At 39.1% G+C, this 21,772-nt stretch overlaps 1 protein-coding gene across 2 annotated transcripts in view; it reads right to left on the minus strand.

Moving 5' to 3' along the window:
- The window catches only part of LOC121629039 (E3 ubiquitin-protein ligase HECW1), an 84,973-nt gene extending 63,738 nt beyond the window's left edge, over positions 1-21,235 (minus strand). For both annotated transcript variants that reach the window (XM_041968529.1, XM_041968528.1), the window contains exons 1-5: positions 21,063-21,235; positions 8,014-8,071; positions 5,838-6,159; positions 3,329-3,436; positions 97-191 (exon numbers count right to left, since the gene is read on the minus strand). In XM_041968529.1, coding sequence (XP_041824463.1) covers positions 97-191; positions 3,329-3,436; positions 5,838-6,159; positions 8,014-8,040 — 552 coding nt within the window. In that variant the 5' untranslated portion in view covers positions 8,041-8,071; positions 21,063-21,235. The remainder of the gene's footprint in view (positions 1-96; positions 192-3,328; positions 3,437-5,837; positions 6,160-8,013; positions 8,072-21,062) is intronic.
- Between the last annotated feature and the right edge of the window lie 537 nt (positions 21,236-21,772).

Consider the following 21,772-nt stretch of genomic DNA (forward strand, 5'->3'; position numbering starts at 1 on the left):
TGAGCATTAATGGGCAAACTGCAGTTCCCTCTGAGACCTCATGATTACATGAAAAATGCAAAGTGAAAATCAGAAAGCAGGTGTAGGGACACTTACAGGTGCGCAGATCTTCTTGATGGTTACGCTGGGCGTGGTGGCCCTCAGGGCTCCGGTGACACCGTGGTAGTACCTGAAGCAGACCTGGGTCTCAGCTGTGGAAGCAAAAAAAAAAAAAAAACCCAATGACTTTTACTCCATGTCTTTCATTCAAGTAAAGAGCAGTGCAGACATTTCCTTTGTATGATTCACAAACCTAAACCTGCATTTCAGAATCCACAAAGTCATTAATCAATGATCAGTGTTTGATTCAACATTCTGCAAACCCTCATTTTTTTTATAATGAGATAAGTCAAAGCAGCATATTTAAGCACATAAAGATTTTTCTGTGGTGCTGACATGACTTAATTTGTAAGCTGTGACAAGTCAATAATCACTTGTGGTCCAAAACAAGAGAGCCAGAGCAAAAGACAAAAGGGCTGGGGGGCACAGGCAGATTAAGGTCAGAGCAAAGCTCCATGTTCGTTGGTTTGTTTTGACAGAAACACTCCAACATGAGGAGGGAAATTTCAGCAACACTTTATGGAAGCTGAATGAGTTAAAAATCCTGCAGCATGGTCTCTGTGGTGTAAACAGATATATGTTTCTGCAATCTTTCCATTCTCTTTAAAAATATTAATATCAGACAAACAAGTTTATAATTAAGAATTTGTCACACCACAGCGCAGTTTTCTACTTGCTTCAGTCCATCTTCAACCAGGAGTCACGGCAGTTTCTCTGAATATTTTCTTGTTGATCTCTGCAGGGAACAGTCTGTAGAATCCACAAAACTTTATTTTGAAGAAATTCTCCTCTTGTGTATTCAGTTTACTTACTTACTACATGTTCCCTGATTCTGGTAGGTAATAATGCTCATACCTGCTTCTTGTTTGTCATCAGTCCGTCAGTATTTATGCTCCAGGTTTTCATTTGTTCACAGTTCATTTCGTGTCAGTCATTCAATCAGTCAGTCAGTGTTGCTCCTCCTCGTCCATCCATCCAGTCATTTTGGTTTACGTTTTGTAACTTTAGTTTCTGGATCTGCCTGCTTCTGCAGATTTTTTGTAAAATAAACAGTCTTTCAGCCGGCTCCAGTGTTTGTCAGGTTTGGGTCTTACCTCCTCGTCTCCCGAATACATCCTTCAGTGACTTTAAATGTGGCATGGTTGTTGGTCTGATTATTTACTGGGATTTTCACACAACCATCTCTAGGGTTTAAAGAGAATGGTCTGAAGAAGAGAAAATATCCAGTGAGACCAGAATGTGTAGTTGATGTCAGAGGAGAATGGACAGACTGGTTGGAGACGATAAAAAGGCAACAGGAAGTCAAATAAGGACCAGTTCAAACCAAGGTCAAACACGTCTAACCTGGAAGAGATGGGCTGCAGCAGCAGAAGACCACACCGGGTGTAACTCCTGTCAGTAATGGTGTGGGGGATATTTTCTTGGCATCCAGTGAACTCATCGTCATGTTCTAGAAAGCAGGTGAAGATGATCTGAGCTTTGTGACGTGGTGCTTTATCCTGCTGGAAGTAGCATCAGAAGATGCTCCACTATGGTCATAAAGGGATGGACATGGTCAGCAACAATACTCAGGTAGGGTGTGGTGGTTAAACCAGGCCACGCTGGTACTAAGGGGCCAAAGTGGGCCAAAAAAATCTCCCGCATTAACTGATCCTCATTATTTACCCCATATTGCTCCCATGTCTCTGTAGGGACAAGCGTGCAAACCAGTGTTGAAAGGTTGTTGTCTTCAGGTCCTCAAACAAATGTGATTCTGTAGTGTTTATCTGGTAAATAATGAGGAGCAGTTTATATTTTCAGTTGACTGCCTGTGTATTTACAGGCTCAGCTAAGACAAACTGTGGTAACAGCTCATGCTGGCCAAGTAAATAGACTACTGTTCAACACGAAACCAACAAAACCCAATGAAGCTTGCAGTGAACTGGTACCATGAGGGGTGGTGAACTAAACAGTTTGTCGGCTGTGCTGTTACCAGGTTCTTCGTTTCCTTCCGGGTCAAAGCTCAGGACAGGAGCTGTTTTTTGTAAAACTAACACAATGATTTAAATATAATGAGCGATAATCCCGTCCACTAGATGATGTATTTAGATTAGAATGAGTAGCAGAATTTTTATCTTAGTATAACCCATGTTTGTGAAGCTGTAGCAGTGTAAAACTGTGGTATTTGTACAGGTTTAAATAGCATCTCAGAGCTCTGCTGTGGTGACTTGGGGAACTTAAATAGTTGGCCCAGCTTAACATAACACTGAGTTATTTCAAGCTTGAGTCTCTGCAGAAGGTCTCTCCACCTGTGATGTAGAATGTGGTGTTACTACTGTAAGCAGAAACACCTGCATGCATTACAGCGGGTATGAATAATCTTTTTTTATGCGTATGCACACATTCACTCTCTCTCTCTCTATTTCATACACACAATTCCCCAAGTCCCTAAACGCAGCAGTTGTGCACCATTTGTGAGTGTTTCCCTGCTCTGGTGTTGCCTCCATCCTTCTGATGATGTTCCTCTGTTGCTCCTCCAGAGGCTGCTGCAGCACTGTGGCCTCTCAGGCAATATTTTGTTTGTTGTCAAGGAAAATAAAAATCATCTCACACAACGGAGAGAACTTCTGTCTACATTCAGTTATGAAAAAAGTGTGATAATTCAGTAATATGTGGTTTATCCTGAGTCTTAAAATGATATAGCCTCTAACTCGTGGTTATGGAGGAGCTTTGGGCCATTTTTCTTTCCATCGTTGCTTCAGTTCATCAAGGTTTAAGGCGCTGGCTTCTGTAGGTCTCACCACAGCATTTCAATCCCTGAGGTCTGAACTTTGACTGGATCATGTCAACACCTTGATTCTTTTCTTATTCGATCCTTCTGTTGTGGATCTGCTGCTGTGTTTGGGATCAGTGGGCCTCATTCTCCAACATTACAAACAACTTTGTTCTGAATCCTACGTACAAATTTTTTACAAAGATAGTGGCATTCATAAATCTTTGTATCTTTCTACGAACACCCTAATGAACACTCTGGAACATTCTTACAATCTTCTGTTTTGACATTTTTCAACCCAAATCAAAAAGAGGCAAAATATAAATAAAATAGCAGCTAAAATCTGTTTAAGCTGGAAAATGATTTATTCAACATATAAAAACATAAAAATCAGCTATTTATGCTTTAACTCTACCTACGAAGAAACTATTCTGCTCAATCACAACAGACCAAAGCTGTTTTTTCCTTCTTACTTACAGCCACTGAAGTGGGAACTGGAATCAATTTTCCAGACTATCTGACCCTTGTGAGATCCATTGATGCCTCGGTTCTTGTAGTCCAGAAAGTTCTCAGACAGAGCTTCATCTGGAGAGGAAAAGAGGACAAGAGTAATAAAAGGAAAGCATTTTTCTACTCATCCGCAATTACTTTTGGTCATTGATTTAATTATCAGTGATCCAAGAAAATAAATCCAAATGAAAAATATCAAACATTGAGTAAAGCTTACACTATATCCTGATTTCCCGTCTACAAAGAGACATTTATTCTGTCAGTTTTCTTGTCATTGATGTGAACATTTTCAGGCTTAACATTCAGAAAGTGGTTCAGTCTGTTTTTGTTAAAAAAAAAGACTGATTTTGGTTAAAATGTCTGACTGAACTCAGGAAGAAAATCAGGTTTTATTATTTTAGTTGTTGTGATTTGATATGAATGGAAGTGATTGTGTTAAATCAGTATCTGATATCATCTTATGTTGATTTCTGGATCCTGTATGAATCTAATCCAAAGATATAAATATAAATGAGGCTATAAATATCACTGTGCTATCAGTAAACGTTAAATCAATCCGTATAATACCATGATCAAACTTGTGATGCACACCCTTACCATGTCTGAGAGACATTAAAAACAGTAATGCCTCCCCTACTAAATACAATATACAGTACTGTAGGGTTGCATGAAAACAGCAAAGGCCAAAAAATGTAGTTGCTGTAAATTACACGAAGGCATGATTATCTAGCTTGCGTATCCAGCCTTAGCTTAAAGCGTCGTCTGTGCACGTTCTCCAGAATCAACATTATGCGTTTGCAAGATGAAATATGTGGGTAACCAGTAGGGGCAGTGTAGGGACCAGTTTGACCAGATGTAAGGTTCTGGTAAAAAGTGTTACTGGGCCTAAAACCTGCAGGACAGTGGCATGTATTCTTTTTTCTGTCATAGTATAGTTAACACTTACGAGTGTGTACAGGCTGCTAAATGCTGCCATTAATTCAGTGGGTAGAAATACTGAATCGTTATGGTAAGGTAATCAAACTTGTTATTTATGGTTCAGTTTCTGACATGATGCAACAGCAACATGTTGCAACATGTATCATTTACCAGGCTCTCAATGAGATACTGTATAATGTAAAATTTCAACCATAGAAAAGAGTGTTATCATAACATATTCTACTCTACAGTCATTTAGCAGACACTTTTATCTGAAGCGACTCTTCTTTGAGAGTAAGAACAACACAAGCAAGAATTCAAACGATGGGACGTCATAACTAAGTGGTTTTCATCAAACAACATAATCTTGGGCATAAGTGCACGCAGCTTATTCAGTACTTAATTGAGCCAAAGAGCTGGACAAATCTTTCTAACTCATTCTGTTGAGTAGAAGAGTTAAGCTAAGTGTGGAAATGCTCCTTAAATAACTGAGTCTTTATTTTGCACTGAAAAGGACTCTGCGGATCGGATGGAGTTCGGTAGATTGCTCCACCACCGGGGAACAACAGAGGTGAAGAGTCTAGCTACTGGTTTTGTGCTACCTTGTGGTGGGTGTGCTAGGCGTCTTTCACTGGCAGATTAACTGTGGAGAGGGAGTGTAGCTCTGGATTAAGGAGTGGAGGTAGACCGGAGCCGTTTGGGTTATTGTTTTGTTTTGTGGCTAATATTGAAGGATATTACAAGACTTTACAACTTTTACACTTCCTTCTAAAGCAACTAAAGTTATAAAGAAGTAAGTGGCCAGTACTAACTGTTTTCTCAACTTTTAATGAAGATTGATCTCAGTTAGGTAGCTGGGACGTAGCCTGATCTCTGATGATTGGTGTGGAGGACTCAGTGTTACATTACAGTTATTGAGCAAATGCTTTTATCCAAAGCAATTTACAGTGGTTAGGCAGTAGCGTTAAGGGTCTCGCCTAAGGACCCAACTGATGTTAATATTCGTCCCCTGGAGGAACTGAACTCTGGTCTCCCGCACGGGAACCACGCCGGTGAACCAGTGTGGTTCTATTATTTCATGGACTAGCATACAGAGGCATTTTGTATGTCCAATGAAGTACACAAATATGATCATTAGTCCAGTAAAAGGTTAGGAGGTCTTAAATGGTGAGTAGGCAACAACAGAGTAGAAGTGAAGTCTAGCAACCATGTTAGCACTGAGACTGAACCTGACATGCTAACCGGAGGTAATGATGTTTTTTAAGTTCAGTGCCTTACAGTTGCTGTTAGCATGCTAACTTTCAGATATCTGGCCTAAATACGGTCAAGGCAGTTGTGAATTTTGGCCAAAAAAGCAAACTTGACTGAACAATCTGAAGGACGTTAGATAAGCAGTACAAAAGTGTGGAAGAAAACTCATCTGCGTGTTTGTTGGCATTTATGTTAAATGTTAACATCCATTGCTGCTGCCATCGTTGAACTGCTGAAATCTTAAGTTTATTTGATGTAAAGAACCTTTAGTTCTGGTTCTGGTTACATGTGGCCATATCTCTCTTACCAATGAGATACATTCCAATCCAGTCTCCAGCATCTACTTCCTCCTTGATGTCCCACATGATCACCAAGTCTTCCGACTGGCTGATGGTGTAGTGGGAGGCGCTGACGGTGAGCGTGGAGCGGGCATCTGGGGACACCAGGTCCGTGTCGCTATTGGAGCGCGGCAGCCCCAACATGAAGGCCTCCTGGTTCAGACCGTTGACAGCATAGGCCTCAGAACCGTAGCTGTGACGGGCCGCATCCTTACAGCGCTGACGGGTCTGGCTGCTGCGGGTCGGGGAGGCCATGGCAGCCAGGCTCAGGAGCCGATTCTGGTACAGGTTCTACAACAAAGCATGCACCAGGATGCTATCAGAAAACAACATGGCAAAATGACCTGAACCGCGTTGGTTCTGGTTCTAGTCTCTAGGGTTCCCTATTATACTGAACTTACATATACACATATGTATACAATATATATTTGATATACATTTATTTATCTTTCATGACATCCTCTAGTCCCTCACGTATTTTTTACAGGATAATGTGGGTATAATCTAGGGCTGGGCAATATATCGAGATTTTTAAATATATCGAAACTTTATAAGACGCAATATAGAAGGAGGGAATATCGTTTATATCGAGATAGCTTATTTTAGTTAAGCTAGTTATTTTAGAGTTAAAAGCATCTTTTCTTTTGTATTTTTGCACAGCTGTATTTTTGTTATGGTCACTGAAAAGTATTTTTTCATTTATTTTGTTTTAGGAGCATTTAATTTAATATAAAGCACCTTTAATTTCAGTCAACTTTTTAATGCACATGTGCTGCTGATCCTAATAAAAGTGTATTTAGCACTGAACGCTGTAAATTAGAACTGTCTCTTGGGTTACTAGACCCAAAAAATATATATCAAGATATATATTGTATATCGTGATTCAGGTAAAAAATATCGATATAAGATTTGGTTCATATCACCCAGCCCTAGTATAATCAGTTGATGAATGTCTATATCTAAATTATATCCTCATCTTACAGCAATCAATTTGTTAAGTTAAAAATTAGGAAATTATTATTTAAAGTTAATAACCATCAGGACCACTAAAACTGGTTCAAATTTAGGAGTTTCTATCTACTTCCTGTAAGATGTTTATATTGTAGAAATGTTATTCTTTTTCAAAGTGAATTGGATTCATGAACATACTGCAGAAACGTAAAGAATGAGCTACTAACAGAGTAATACACATTCAGTATGTCTGTGTTTTAAGAAGCTGATATGAGGTTATCTGTTTTGCCTGTCATATTTTTTAGTGACCCCAGTTAACCTGATGTCTACCTGAAGGTTTATATTCTTATATTTTTAGTCTTGATTTTTAACTCAGTGTTTAAAAACTGTTTCCCTTAAAATATTTTACTAGTTATGTGTTATGCTCTTCTGAGTCACTGTCCAGCTTCACTGTCATTCACAATAATCTGACATGAACACGCTGCAGGGAAGTGGGCTACCATGTAAATATAGATGATCACAATTGTTTTGGCCTTGTTCAGGGTTTGGTTATAGTGGTAAAATATCACCAAGACATATTTAAATCTAACTATTTTACTGGTCTGACACATTACAAATGTTCACATGAATCTGCTGCCAGAAAACTATATCTCTTAATGGTCTGTGTAAAGTCTGTGTTTGAGTGAGATGAATTGAGCTTCTTAATTTAGCATCCAGAATTTTTAGTTAGTGAAAGCAGGGTCCACCTTTGTCACACATGCAGACATAGTTTAAAGGTGCGCCATGACCCAACACAGATTGACAGCCTGTTCATGGTTTGATTCTTCGATCATGGCGAGATGCAGCATCATTAGCAGCAAATCCAAGTTTTGAGGGAGGGAGCTGCACATCCTGGGAGCTCAGACTGGATCAGAGAACGCTCCAGTTAGAACGCAGCTTCAGGGCATGACTCTACCAGCCTCCACTGCTCGCTCTAAATGCTGAGGCGGTTTGTTCATGCACTCAGTGATGAAGCGTGTTCATCTTCGATCTGCACGCACAGAGCTGTTCTTATGCAGTTCCTCATGCCACCATGCAATATGAATATAAATGATGAGAAAAATATATATTTTTGAGCTGTAACAATCACTGATGTGTTGGGGGTGGTGGTGGGTGGGGGTAGGGAGTGGGTGCAGAGAGGAGGGGGGCACTGACCTTGAAACTACAGAGCTGCATCAGCATAATGACCAGTCAACCCAAAGCAGACCAAAACCTGAGGGAAGTGGGAGGAGAAGGGGAAACAAGAGGCAGTGAATGCAGCAGGTGAGTTAAGTATGGCATAAGCACATACTGATGTCAGAGGGAAAAGTAACATCATCATCGTCAACCATCCTTTTATTCTTCATCTTTATCAGATGAAAATAATGAGGAGCAGAAGCAGAGACGGACAAACAGGAGGGACGAAGAAAGACGTGGACACCAGACACCACTGCACAGCATCTGCTGACAGCCAGCTACAAACATAGTCCACGCAACAGCAGAAACATCCGTTAGCTTCCATGTGCATCTGTGGATGGTCACATGGTCTGTGCAGGGCAGAGTCTAGCCTGCAAAGAAAGAGTACATTAGCAAGAAATTAGCTGAGGGTTGTTCGTCGTCGTATGTTGACTCGCGTCCTTTGAACCATGAAGCTACTTCCTTCTGGTCTCCGCTTGTCTGTTCCTCCAGCTACTAAAACCAGATACAAGTTTTCTTTTGTGCCTCTAAACGCCTCGGAGACAAAGAGGCAGCTGCTCTCTGCTGCAGATGCCTTATTTACTTATTTTATTTTTTATTTTGTACCTTCTCTTTAGATGATTTAGACAGAGCACCTAGCGCATCTGTTTTAATTAGCTGCTCACAACTTATATATTTTATATACTTCAAATTCTTTATGTTTTAAACGATGTTATGGATGATTCTGCTGTACATCTGCTCCATATCAAATTGTCCGCTCAAGGGACAAATTAAAGAAATCTTTAATATTGCTGTATGTGTCTATCAAAAGTTCTTTTTAAATGTATTTTTTATCTTATGTTCAGTCAGATATAACCAGTAACTAACAAACAGCTGTGTATCCACAGGATAATAAAGGAATCGCTTGTAGATATTACTGTGCTGTATTTGTAAAAATAGTTTTATTTATATATATATATCTTTTATATATATATATATATCTTTTATCATTTCACCTTATCAGTTTGTACAGTTTTGTGTTGATTTTATTTTATTGTATAAAAAAGACACAGGTTGTGACAAAATGCCAAAGGGTTTAATATTTGTCCATGTCACTGCATTTCCCTGAAAGGAAACAGATGGCGATTATTGTGAAACCACATGTGCATGTGTTCGACTGCAGCTTAAACACACACCAGATATCTTCTGTTATTTTTCTATCGATCAGTTTTCAGCAGCATTCCTCAGTTGCCTTAATTGCAGGAACTGTTTTTTTTTTTTTTTTGAGCCTGAGAGGAAAGCCAGCCTTAACATGCAGAAGATTTTTTCTGAGTGGACAATGAGAGGCTGGCTGTGCTGAACCTGGTACGACCCTCTGAAGATCATCTGCTTCACCAAAATGTCTTCAAGCAGCTGAGCAGAATGGAAAAATCCTGAAGTTTATAAAATGTGTGTCGATATGTCTGAAAAAAAAGGACATCATATCACATGGGAGCACCAATTTCACAAGATGAGGCGTATCCCAGTTATTTGAGCTGCTCGCGATCATTCGCCTGGATGAAAAGAGATTTCCATCATGTCGTTCAGTTAATTTCAGACAACTTTATTCATCCCAAATGAGCAATTCATTTCCAGCTTTCCCAGAACACCATACAAACAATCAGTGCAATGATCAGTGGTAATAAGGAAACATTATTGAATTTCCCTTTGGGATTAATAAAGTATTTTTCATTCATTCATTCATTCATTAAGGAGCACAAGGACACTTCAATAAAATAGTAAAATCTACAATCAATAGCTCATCAGATCAGTGGAATCACTGACAAAAGTAGAAAATCAATAAATAAAATCCCTTAAATAAAATATCATACATAAGTCAAATAAATGAATAAATATTTTGAAAATAAGTCTATAAGGCTAGGGTCATTGCATGCAGGAACATTATGGTATCGAGTGGAAAGAACTCATCAGTTGTCTGGTTGGCTGATAATAATTAAAATTCCTCTGCTAAATACCAATAACAGAGCAGACTTTACGCTGTTTAAGCTGTTTTTCACCTAATGGACTTAACTTCTTAAGTAAGTGACCATACAGACCTGTCCACTGCTGCTGGTGTGGCATAGTCATCATTTTTGTTTTAAAAAAATAAAGTTAAACAGACTTGTAAATATAAATTTTGTCTATGTTTCTGTATTCATTTTCAATTAACGGCTGTTATTCCTTATAAGGGTTGTGTGAAACGTTGAATTATTTATACATTTATAGTTCAACAATAAAAGCGGAGACAAATCATTAATTGCAATTATTTTACTGATAAATAATCACGTTCTATGACAACCCTACTTGAACGTCCCACATAAGGCTGTTTTCAACAAGCATTTCTCTATAATTTAGGACATGGACGCTGAATTATAACATATGAAATCATGAACATTTTGGTTGTGCTAGTTACTTGTCATCTCTTGCTGTTAGCAAAGCATTAGTTCATCCAACTCAAATCTTTCACTTTTCAGCTTTTCTGTTACCACTGGTGTACTCCATGGATATGTGTTGGGGCCTCTTATTTTGTATTATCTCCTCTTGGCAATATTTTCTGTAAGTATAATACACATTTTCACTGATGTGTATTTGACACCTGACTCTATTGCTTCAGTAAACCCAGTTCTATTATCCTACCTTTCTCCCTCACCCATTATCCCATTTAACTAAAATCCTGGTGTTTTTTTCTAAAACTGAACAACCATAAAAGAGAATTTCTTCTGAGTGGAGCTAAATCTATACAACCCAAAGCTGACAGTGTGCCCCCCTTAATAATGTCACTCAGTCTGCATATGCAATATTAACCCCCCTCTGCATTAATGTGGTAATGTGGAATTAACACATTAACGCATTTGTAATGCCATCTTAAAAATCAGAATTTGGCATTATCTCAGCGAGAGGCTGATTTTGGGCATATATATATATATGCCTTGTCACAGTGAAGAACCGAATCTACCAAAAATCCACTTTATCCTCTTTATTTATGTACATTTTTACAGTATTCAAGCCTTACTTTTAGAGGACGGCTGCAGGATGACCCATTTGATATACGACACAATTAACCACAATGTCGTTGCATCTGACATTTGGTCCATCCTTACCAGTGCTGGTAATGCACCAAATCACTGCATGCCCACCACCAGAAAACAAGTCTTTTATAACCAAAGTGGGATGGAGGAATCCAAAAACCTGTAGGCCCTTTAGGCAGAAGCTTGAGAATTACAAAGACGGAACAATCATTTGAAGGCAGAGCAGAAAGAAGTTTTAGTTTCACCGAAGCAACTCTTTCTCAACGTCAAGAACACATTTGTTGAGGATGCAATTTCAGGTTAAACAGCTAACTTTCAGCAGTTTGCAGGCTAGTCTTGTGGGGGGGTTGCAAACACCAGTGTATGTTGTCTTGGGGGTTGTAGCTCAAAAGGCTGATAGACTACCAGCATTGTAAGAAGAGCTGTCCAGGACCCGAGGTAAAGGATCCATTAAATAATCAACAGGAATAATCAGCTTATGGTCTGCAAAGTGTTGTAGGGTCTGTCCAGCTATAAGGAGCATGCGATTAAAAATAATACAATGCATAATAATCACAGCATCTGCTAAAAGTTATTTTGAGATGTTAGAGAAGAGGTGTGCTGAGGGAAATCATGACAGAGGAAGAGTATTTCGCTCTAAACAAAGAAATTAAGACAAAAATGTGATTTTTTTTTTTGGTCATAGAAACAAAATTACCAAAGTGTCATTGTAGAGGACGGCTTTTCAGCCTGTAAAGCATTACATAAACAAAAAAGTTGAAGTAAAATGAGAAAATTACGAAGTCCATCTGGTGACATCAACCGAAAAAAATTAACTTGTGGCAACGTATTACTTATGCAAGGGAATGAGATAATTTACTTGTGGCCATGCATTATTTATGTGCAAATATGACTTCATTTGATGCTGTTTTAATGTTTGGATGAATTATAATATTATAACCGAATTTACTTGGTTTGCTTGGCTGAATAGTTTACTATAAAACAACAAACTAAGAGGTACACCATTCAACAGTGGATCCTCAGTAATATTGTTTCCCAACAATGACAAATCCTACAAATGTCTGTGTAAGGTAACCCCATCCAATTCTAATCACCCCAAAATATTACATATACCGAGATGGTCATTACCATAACACACTTCTAACTGTGCACATACAGCACCTGAATTAAGTGTCTCTTATTTAAGTGTCCTGCAAAGAATACAAATGATCAGTTGTTCATGCATTAATTTTTCGATTCGATTAATTTTTCCATCTATTTTCTCTGACAGAGATCCAGAGTTAAGATTTATGTATTGTTTACAGAGCAGAGGGAATTTAGTTGGAATAAGATTTCTTGGTTACTTTACTTTGTTATATTATTTTGTTAATTTTTCATTAAATAATGGAAATAAATTCAATTTAAAGACCTATAAGGAGTGTTTCTGGGATTTTACACATTTATAATATTGTGAAATGAACACGTAAAATTGTGATTATTTCTCTGACAAAAATCGTACCAAGAAAATCTATAATTGTGACATAAATTATAACGTCTCACTGTAATGTAATTATGTAATGTTAATAGAATTATTATAAAAAAGTTCAGCATTAGTAGCCCTGGCTCAGATGTAAGAAATCCAACAAGAGAGTCAGGAAGTCATCAAAAGACATCCACAGAGAGATTAACTTTGATTAGTAAGATCCAGAGATGGACAGAAAGTAGAAGTACAGCTATCAGGTAGACAGGCAGATTAGCGTAGCTGACTTCAGGGTTTCTGAAGATCCCTTTATTTTCTGTTGGCTGTGAAGAAATGGAGTATTCTGGGTTCTTTAAATGTCAGCGCACATTGATCAAACTCAGATGCTCCAACAGCAACAACTTCAAATCAAGAAAACACACTTTGGCAAAATGTTGAAATGTTAGTCTTGAAAACAGGACTAAACTGTGTTGGACATGAACTGTGGCGGCCATTTTGACAGGAAGTAACAGGCTAACAAGTTTTCTTCACTATGACTCCATGTACAAGCTGGAACGGCAACAGGAAGTGAAATCTGTCCTTTTCTTAAGCCCAGTTTCCACCAAAGGGTCTGGCTCGGAACGGCAAACCCTGAGCCATGCCAACCGCAACCTTACCTGGCAGGCCCTGTATCAGCCGGATAGCGACAGATGCGTCAGCTACGTAATAAATGTTGATGTAGTAGATGCCGTCATAGCAGCCCAGTCTTTGAATTATAACCCGAAGACCCTGACACAGACACAAAGGAGGGAAATGGTGGACTTCCAGCACTTTGTGTTCTTTCTTCTTGGCTTTAGGGTTTGCGGGGAAATGACATAAGTCCAGATTTCAAGATGGCTAGTAACACCTGTAGTCCAAAATTTTACTTTAATTAAAATTTTTTCTAATATGATTTGTGTCCATTCAATTTCTAGTGTAAACAGCACTGAGTTATTGTTTGCAATAAATTACAGTGGATTGCTTGTGAAATGTCAGGTAAATATGTCTGCGTATCAACCCACCCATACCAACCTGGGCTCGCTGGTGGAAGCATAGCTCTACAGAGAATGACGCCTACATTTATTTGTGGTCTGATTATAAGCAACAGAAACATTGTTAATGGAATTCATGTGTAAAAAAAGTAAATGGGAGCAAATACTATATAAACTCAAGTTAAAATCCTTACAGTCCTTATTAGTCACATATTAATATGATAACACAGCTAGCATAGCAATCTCCTGGGAAAAACTCTAGTTGTCCCTTTGACTTGCTCTGACACTTGGGTAATTAACTAGTATTCAGATGACATAATTATCATTTCAGTGCACATGTAAGCCAGACAGTATGAGTGAGCCTGTAAAGCCTTCTGTGGGAATGAGCTCATCCAGTATGGCAGACTAATGGTCTGTGCTCGCTCTCCTTCAGCTTATTGTTAACCTACAGTGAGGCTGAAAAACCACCACTATGATCTAATCATCAGCAGTCTACATGAACTACATGACTGCAGCTGCTCTATATTCCATTCCAGCTGAAAGCTGATACACACTAAATGTGATGAGGTGTCTTCTGAGAAATGTGCAGAAAAAGACATTCAGTTACTACAGATGATGGAAGATGACTGGATTCAGTCCCACCATCACATCACGCAGGGCACCAAGGTCCAAAGGGGCCCCCAAAGAAATTAGGCTCATGATTAACTATAATCATAATCCCAGCATATCTAAAGTTATAAATTTTACAGCCTTCTGAATGGCAAAATGTGATCCAATGTTGACAACTAACAGGAAGACACAGACTGCTGCGGCTGCAATAATGCCACAAACAAACAAATAGCTCTGCTATTAGCTGCTAACAGCTGTAACATCAGCCCTGAAGAGAACCGCCCCCTCAACTTCCAGCCAATCAGAGACTTTGAATAAGATGCGTCATCATTCACTGCATTGACTGAGCTTCTGACATGTGCAGTGACACTCTGTAAATGTCAGTATTACAATAACAGAATTTTTCTTATCTCTGGTGAATGGATTTTGTGAGCACGGTCACAGTTTTAATTTGTGATAAGACAAAGATGCTCAGACATTGCACAGATCTTTCTTTTCTTTTTATTATTATTGTGGTTGTGGTAATTTTATATTCATTGTATTTATATAATTAATGTTTGGTGACATTGTTAATGCAGAAAATAACATTATTTTTTTCATCTTACAGTTCTATGGTGTAATTTTGTGATACTAGTTCCACGGGTCTTGGGCTACATCTACATGCATCATTGTGCACATTTTTGTCCATTTAGGCAAATGTTCCTCTAAATTTGGTCGTTGTATTGGTTATGTTAGTACATACTGAGCAATTTTTAAAAGTCTCTCTTCACATATTTTAGAATTTAAATTTTGCTTTTTTACTATAGCATTTAATGTGTAGGTCGGTCATGGGGCTGATTTTAGAGGGGAACAGTAAAAATCTCAAATTAACCCCCAAACACCACAGAATGCTAGCAGCAACCCTGAATGGATTATCAATATTGAGGGCGAACTTTGCAGTATTAGTGGATCATTTGGCAGCGATGGTGACAGACACGACAGAGAAAAATCATGTCCTTCTTCACTTAGGTTACTAATCCCAGTAGAACCAGTGTTTAGTGGGTCAGTGGGTGACAAAATGGACCCCTAGTAGTTCAATATGGCAACAAAAAATCCTATTGGCATGGCAACTCTACTCATGTGTGAAGGGGTGTGTAAAGAAACACACAAAGTGTGTCCCAATTCAGGGTCTGCACACTTCAAAGTGTGGATTTGTAGGCTACATACGCCATCGTAGTGCGCGAAGTACTGTCCTAATTCAAATCCACCCTACAGATCCGCACTTCGTTTGACCTCAAACGAAGACTGCTGGTGATGCGTCCTTCGCAGCCGCTTTTCTCCCAGAATTCATTGAGCACAAGACACTGGCGAATCAGCAACCTAGCTCAGAAGAGTATGTTTTAGGTTTAAAAATATATATATATATTTTTAACTACACTTTAGTAGAAATGTTACAAAACCAAGTAAAAGCATGTTTGTTAAATGGTGACATTTTAATTTGGAAATATTTTATATTTGTGGATTTTTAAGGGTTAATGTAGTGTGTACCAACTGGAAAACAACAGAGGCACAGACCGGGGTTTTTTTTATTTTTATTTATTTATTTATTTTTTTTTACTGTCGATGTTAACGGTCGGTGTTAACTTCCACCGAAGTGTCCTATGAGTAATTTCAGAGGTTTAAGTGATTCAAGTCCTATGTTGTTGCTATGGGCAATTCTTGTTGGCTAGTTAAGCTGTCCCATTTCACGAACATTAAGTGGACTTCGAAGTGCGTAGACTACAGAGGACACTCTGTAATCTACGTAATCTGCGCACTTCGAAGTTTGCAGACCAGAGTTGGGACACACCTATAGCTTATCATAAATGTAAAATATTAGGCGTGTAACAACACATTATTGACCACTCGATCCTGAATAGAAATCCATTCCTGAATCGATGTGATATCAAACTTGTGTTTACATCCCTGATTCAGCACATTTCTTTTTTGTTGTACGGATGTAAAAAAATCCACTGGTCCACTTGGTGATCGCACACCTCCTATTTCTTTTTTCTTTCTTTTTCTATTATTTTTATTTATAGAGCTTTTTTGATTAAGAAAATTAACCCCTTAATGCCTGAATTTATATACATTTATATAAAAATTATATATAAAAAAAAAATCTGGGGAAAAAATCAGAAAAAAAGAATAAAAAGAAAAAGAGTGGATTAAAATAAAATACAATTAGATAAATGAATAAATAAATAATATAAAATAAACACTTAAATATGAGTGAATAAAAAATTTGATAAAAAGAAAGGGTTTGTCACAAATTTGAGACAACAGGCATCAAGAGGTTAAACGGAACAGCTAAAACACACAAAAAGCCGCAAGATGCTGAAAATAAAAGAAAACAAGAACAGTATTGAAAACGGAAAACTCCGAGTGAGAAAGTCAGTCGTGTAATCGTGTAAATCTAATAAACAACTGCAGCTGGAAGCAGCAACACACGTTCCTAGCCATGCCAACATTTCCTCCTTCATCTCATACAGGAAGGAGGTTCCTCCTCAGCTGAGCGGCGTCCTGCAGATCAATACAAACTCTTTTAGCTGCATCATATGCTGTTTATGTGTTTATCTGTGGAAAATGACTCTGCACTGCTTTCAGAGAAACAGTGTTTCAGAGTCACTCAGTTTCCGTAAGGAACATATCGCTTCCCACCTTCAATTCTATCAAGCAGTCTGTTCAGTGTTAAACAAACCAAGAGTATTATCCTTCAAAGAATTCCCCAAACTAAATTAAATCTAATTTCTTATCGTTTGTTTTGCTTATTTTAAAACAAAACCTCTAGCTGTTTCCTCCCCATTTTTACATTAGTGTCTTCCAGAAGAGAATCCAGTTTGACCAAGTTTTATATTAAACTAGAAGCAGTCAGAGGGCCAGACCTTTATCAGGGTCACTCACCTGAGAAAAACCCCAAAAGTCCCAACAGCCCACCCAGTATTCCTAACCTTCTGGTTCACCAGATCCAGACTATCAACATGATCCAGGTCGGATTACAACATCTGCCATGATGCCATCTTGTAATCTTTACTTATTTATTTTGCCAATGATTCTGGGCTTTAATGGTAAAATAATCTCTATCTCCCCATAGGAAAGAATCCTTAAAAAAAAGTCCTGGATCACTAAAATGTAATCACTTCTTTGTTTATTCCATTTCCGACATTTCCTGATAATTTAATCAGCTCAGTGGGTAGAGTGGTTGTATTGTAGCCTGAGGGTTGCTGGTTCAATTCTCGGCCTGTCAGGCTCATGTCAAGATGTCCCTGAGTAAGAAACCCCAATTTTCTCCTGATGGGTCGTGGTTCGCGCCTTGCATGGCAGCTTCCGCCATCAGTGTGTGAAGTGTATGTGAATGTGGTGTTTGATGTAAAGCACTTTGGGTAAAAGCGCTATAAAAGTACAGACCATTTACTATAATGTTTTGAGTTATGTTGCTAACAGACAGTTTGTCTGTCTGGACAGTTAACAAAAAAAAAAAAAAGAAAAAAGAAGCAGAAGAATGAAAGCAGAATAAGCTTCGGCTCTGCTCCAACAAATGAATGAGGAAGACTCAGATGGGGAGAAATGATCAGCTCCTCTTACTGTAGAACCTAGTTAGGAGTATACGTCCTTGACAAGATGGCGAGGCAGTGTTCATCAGGAGCTGCAACTAGAAGATGGCCTGTTGTGGTGTTTCATAACGTTTTGGACATGGCTGAACTGAATGCAGGGGCAGACTGGGACAAAAAATCGGCCCTGGCATTATGGCCCAGACCGGCCCAGACCGGCCCATATATGATCATGCACACCACCAACCTTTGAGCTCCCTTACATGTGAATATCAACTATGCAACGCCTTAAAGTCACTGAAACTATGCAGTGAGTTAGCAGGAGTCAGTGAGAGTAGACATGTTAAATACTTAATAAAATAAAAATCTATAGTCCAGCACATCGATGGATGTTAGAGCAGCTTCATCCTACTTTGTGTTTGATGGAGAAAGAAAATAGAAAATTAAGAGAACTTCAAATGATGGATCAGATGAAAACTGTTTCCAGTTAAAGAGTAGAAACTGTGTCTGCTGCTGTTCTCTTCTGTTATCTCAACCTGGTTTAACTAAAAATTGAAGTTTTTTTTTTTTAACATAATAATGCAGAACTATTGGATTGTCTGGTAAAGAGGCAAACAGCTGCATCTGTATTAACATCTGTACTTAAATGCAGGCTTAATAAATAAACAATCTTAAAAAGTGTTTATTTCTGTATATTGAAATTATACACAGAAACTGCCTCTAACACATTTTGACATAAAAAATATCCGGCTATCAGCCTATAACCAATAACAAAATACCACTGGAAATCACAGGGCAGTGCAGAGCAGAATAGCATGCGACCAGAGAAAGAAACAAACCAGAGAAGAAGAAGATGATCAGGACGGGGAAAAAAGCAGAAGAAGAGTTAAGACGAGGACAACAACTGCAGAAATTGTGCAAGCTTTTGAATGCGAGTGTTTAGTGCTTGTTGGGCGGTTGGAAACACTTTATAGCGAGGCATTACTGCCGCTAAACGGTGTCTGGAGGGAACTCTGAGCTCAACACTGCCCACTAGTGGAGGAATTGACTTAAAAAACATGGCAACCCAAAACTTGCATGGAAGTATGAGGATGGTGACATATGGCAATGTTTTAAGTTGTTTAAAGGGTTTAAAGTATCTGATTCGTTCAACTTGGTGTCAGTAAATAAAGAACCAATGGGCTACATGTCTACATGTCTCATGGGCCAGTGGTTTAGGCACAGGGGCCACTGTGGGGGGGGATGGGGGGGGTTAAAAATTTGAGTGGGCCGGGCAAATGTTAGTTGGGTTGCCAATCTACCAACTTTCATGGACCAATTAATAAATTGTGTTGGCCCACTGGGAAAAATGTTGGGTATGCCAGACAGCCAGTCCATGCCTGGTCTGAATGCAGGGGTCCTCGATGCCAGAATGACCCGTCATGCGTTTATTAGCTGTCAACGTGCGATACAATAGATCAAAATCAGCTGACATCCAGCGCTCTGTTTTGTTACTTTAGTATTAAATTATGCTTTTATTTTTGTAATATATTTTAAAATTAATCCATTTGGTTATAAGTTAGCTGACAAGTGAATTTTGTAAGCTAGTAAGTATTTAACATTTTCTATTAGAAATAGCCAACAAGCCCAAGTAATCCCACATGCTAATCAGTTAATTACCTCCACCAACACAGAGGGTCTGTCTGTAGCAGTCAATAGAATAAACTTCTTGATTTTTGCAGAGAAGATTCAGCAAGTTTTTCATGGGCACAACCTACATATTTAACCCTGCTCATCCCACAAATGCAGTTTACTCACCAATGTGTCTCCATTTAAAAAATGAACAGGTTCCTCAACAGTAGAACATTTATGGCCAGCAGGCATCATTACAACAGAGAAATAATCCACCAAACTCTCATTTACTGACTTTTTCTGCTAAGTTTACATTTAAGTGACCAGATTCTCAACCATTTCAGTTTTGGTGAACAATTTCAAGGTGAGCTGGTATTCCCATCAGGGTTCAAACTCCATCCTGAATACAGATAAGTCACTGTAAAAGAGGCTGAGTCACTCACGGAAAACCATCTTGGCTCATGTACAAAAAAGAAAAATAGGAGCTATTTCTTATCACCACAATCCCCACAGTATGTCCCACGGTACCAGCAAAAAAAAGATTTATTAAAACTCTCCATTCACAAAGTAAACTCACCGTTTAAAATGGATGTTGATTTACTGCACTTGTGACACAAATAGCAGCAAATACCTACAGAACATGTCATGTTTCTGGAGAATTATTCATCATATTTATCGTCCTGAATTCACCTCTGGATACTACACCACCACACAGCAATTATCAACACCTACATCACATTAAGTCCTTCCCTGACACACAATGTCAGATAAAGAAAATCTGCTCAATTATCAGCATGAAATGCAGCCAGTGAGATAAAAATGTTGATGACAGTTTAGCTCTCCTCAAGAAGACAGACATGGTAGTCTAAAATACTTAAAAACATGGTTGGGTTTCCCTCCGTCATGGTAGGTTTGTGTTCTTACCAACAGCAGAATTCATAATTGAGTCATAGTGATAACAACCACCACTGCGTCCTGATGTCAGATGTTTGTTCAGTTTTTCATTATTTTTAAAGGTTACTTACGTCCATGAGAATAAACTCTGTCCCAAACAAAAGGAAACAGACATGTTCCGACCTTTAAGAGGATTTGGATGGGAATCCCTCACACAAAGACTGAAGGGGGTATCCTCTCCTTACTCCCAGTAAATCCCAAATCAGGAGAAACTGGGGCGACGTCGCTTTCCATCTCCAGCTCCAGCACCTCACACCAAACTCCCATTCAGGAAATAAATAAAAATGCACCGCTGCTTTCTGGAAAATGTGAATATTTGATGTTAAATATGACTCTGTGTGATCTCAGAGGAGTGGGACCCACTCTTTGATTCGGCGTAGGTTTAAGCTCCCAATGATGAACTTTAGTACATATTTTAGCCAATTTGTTGGTCGTAAAAGGCAGCAAAGGGGAGAACATTTTGGGTGAACGTCAGCCTAACTGATTTCTGAAAGGAAATTTGACTTTAGTGCTGATTTTTATATCCTGAATGTATCGTATATGACGCATAGAGAAAAGGTGGTCCTCTATTTATTAGGGTAGAAATTCCCGTTACGCGGTAAATCAGTCGGTGTTTTCGGGATTCAGCGCAGCGTTTCCTCCACACGGAGAGGACAGCGTGTATGCGGTGATGGAGATGCTGGGCCGCTGCTCAACACTGACATGATGATGATGATGATGATGGGTTACATCAACATTAGCCTACACAGCAACAATAGAGACAGCCTACCTGGGATAAAATAACCTGCGGGTGGATCATTCTCCAAAAGGTGAGGACAACACGAGGAGGCGCACTCTTCCTAATTTCCACTAAGCTCCATTTCGTCGGTAAACGGGCAAAAGGAACACACACACACACAACGGGCCGGAGAGGCACGCGAGAGAGGCTCGAGTCACATCCTTTCCTCTGTCCCTGGACCACGATAAAGCTGCTGATCATTTACAGTTTCCGGTAGCTGCATTTGGGGGGGGGGGCACCAGACCGATTTTTAAATCAACAAGTCACGTGGAGTATAACACATAATTGGCTACCAACTAAATAATTATGTTTTGGCATCCTATGTATATTTTCATAAAATACATCAAAATCTAATACTAATTTTCAGTGTGAATGAAAAGGTGACCTTATTTTGAAGGTGTAGCTTCCGGTTTGGTTGCCAAATGTCCACCTTGACGGAGCTAGGTACCGAGGCCTCGCAGCCAATCAGAAAACGGTTCCTCCGTTAGTTTGTGTGCTCTTCCTCCACATCTCCTCTTCTCCACCTCCACCTCCCTGCGCGCACGTGCATTTGTAAAGCGCGTACGCCGTGGCACGCGCTCAAGTATCACCCTCCCCCTCCTCCACATACCACACACACACAATCCCTCCCCACTCTGAGCATCGTTTACTCCAGACTCCAAAGGTGATGAGAGGTTGGGCTCGTTTAGCTCCCTACCGGG

The sequence above is a fragment of the Melanotaenia boesemani genome, chromosome 18 (assembly GCF_017639745.1).
Source record: "Melanotaenia boesemani isolate fMelBoe1 chromosome 18, fMelBoe1.pri, whole genome shotgun sequence".
NCBI classification, from domain to species: Eukaryota; Metazoa; Chordata; class Actinopteri; order Atheriniformes; family Melanotaeniidae; genus Melanotaenia; species Melanotaenia boesemani.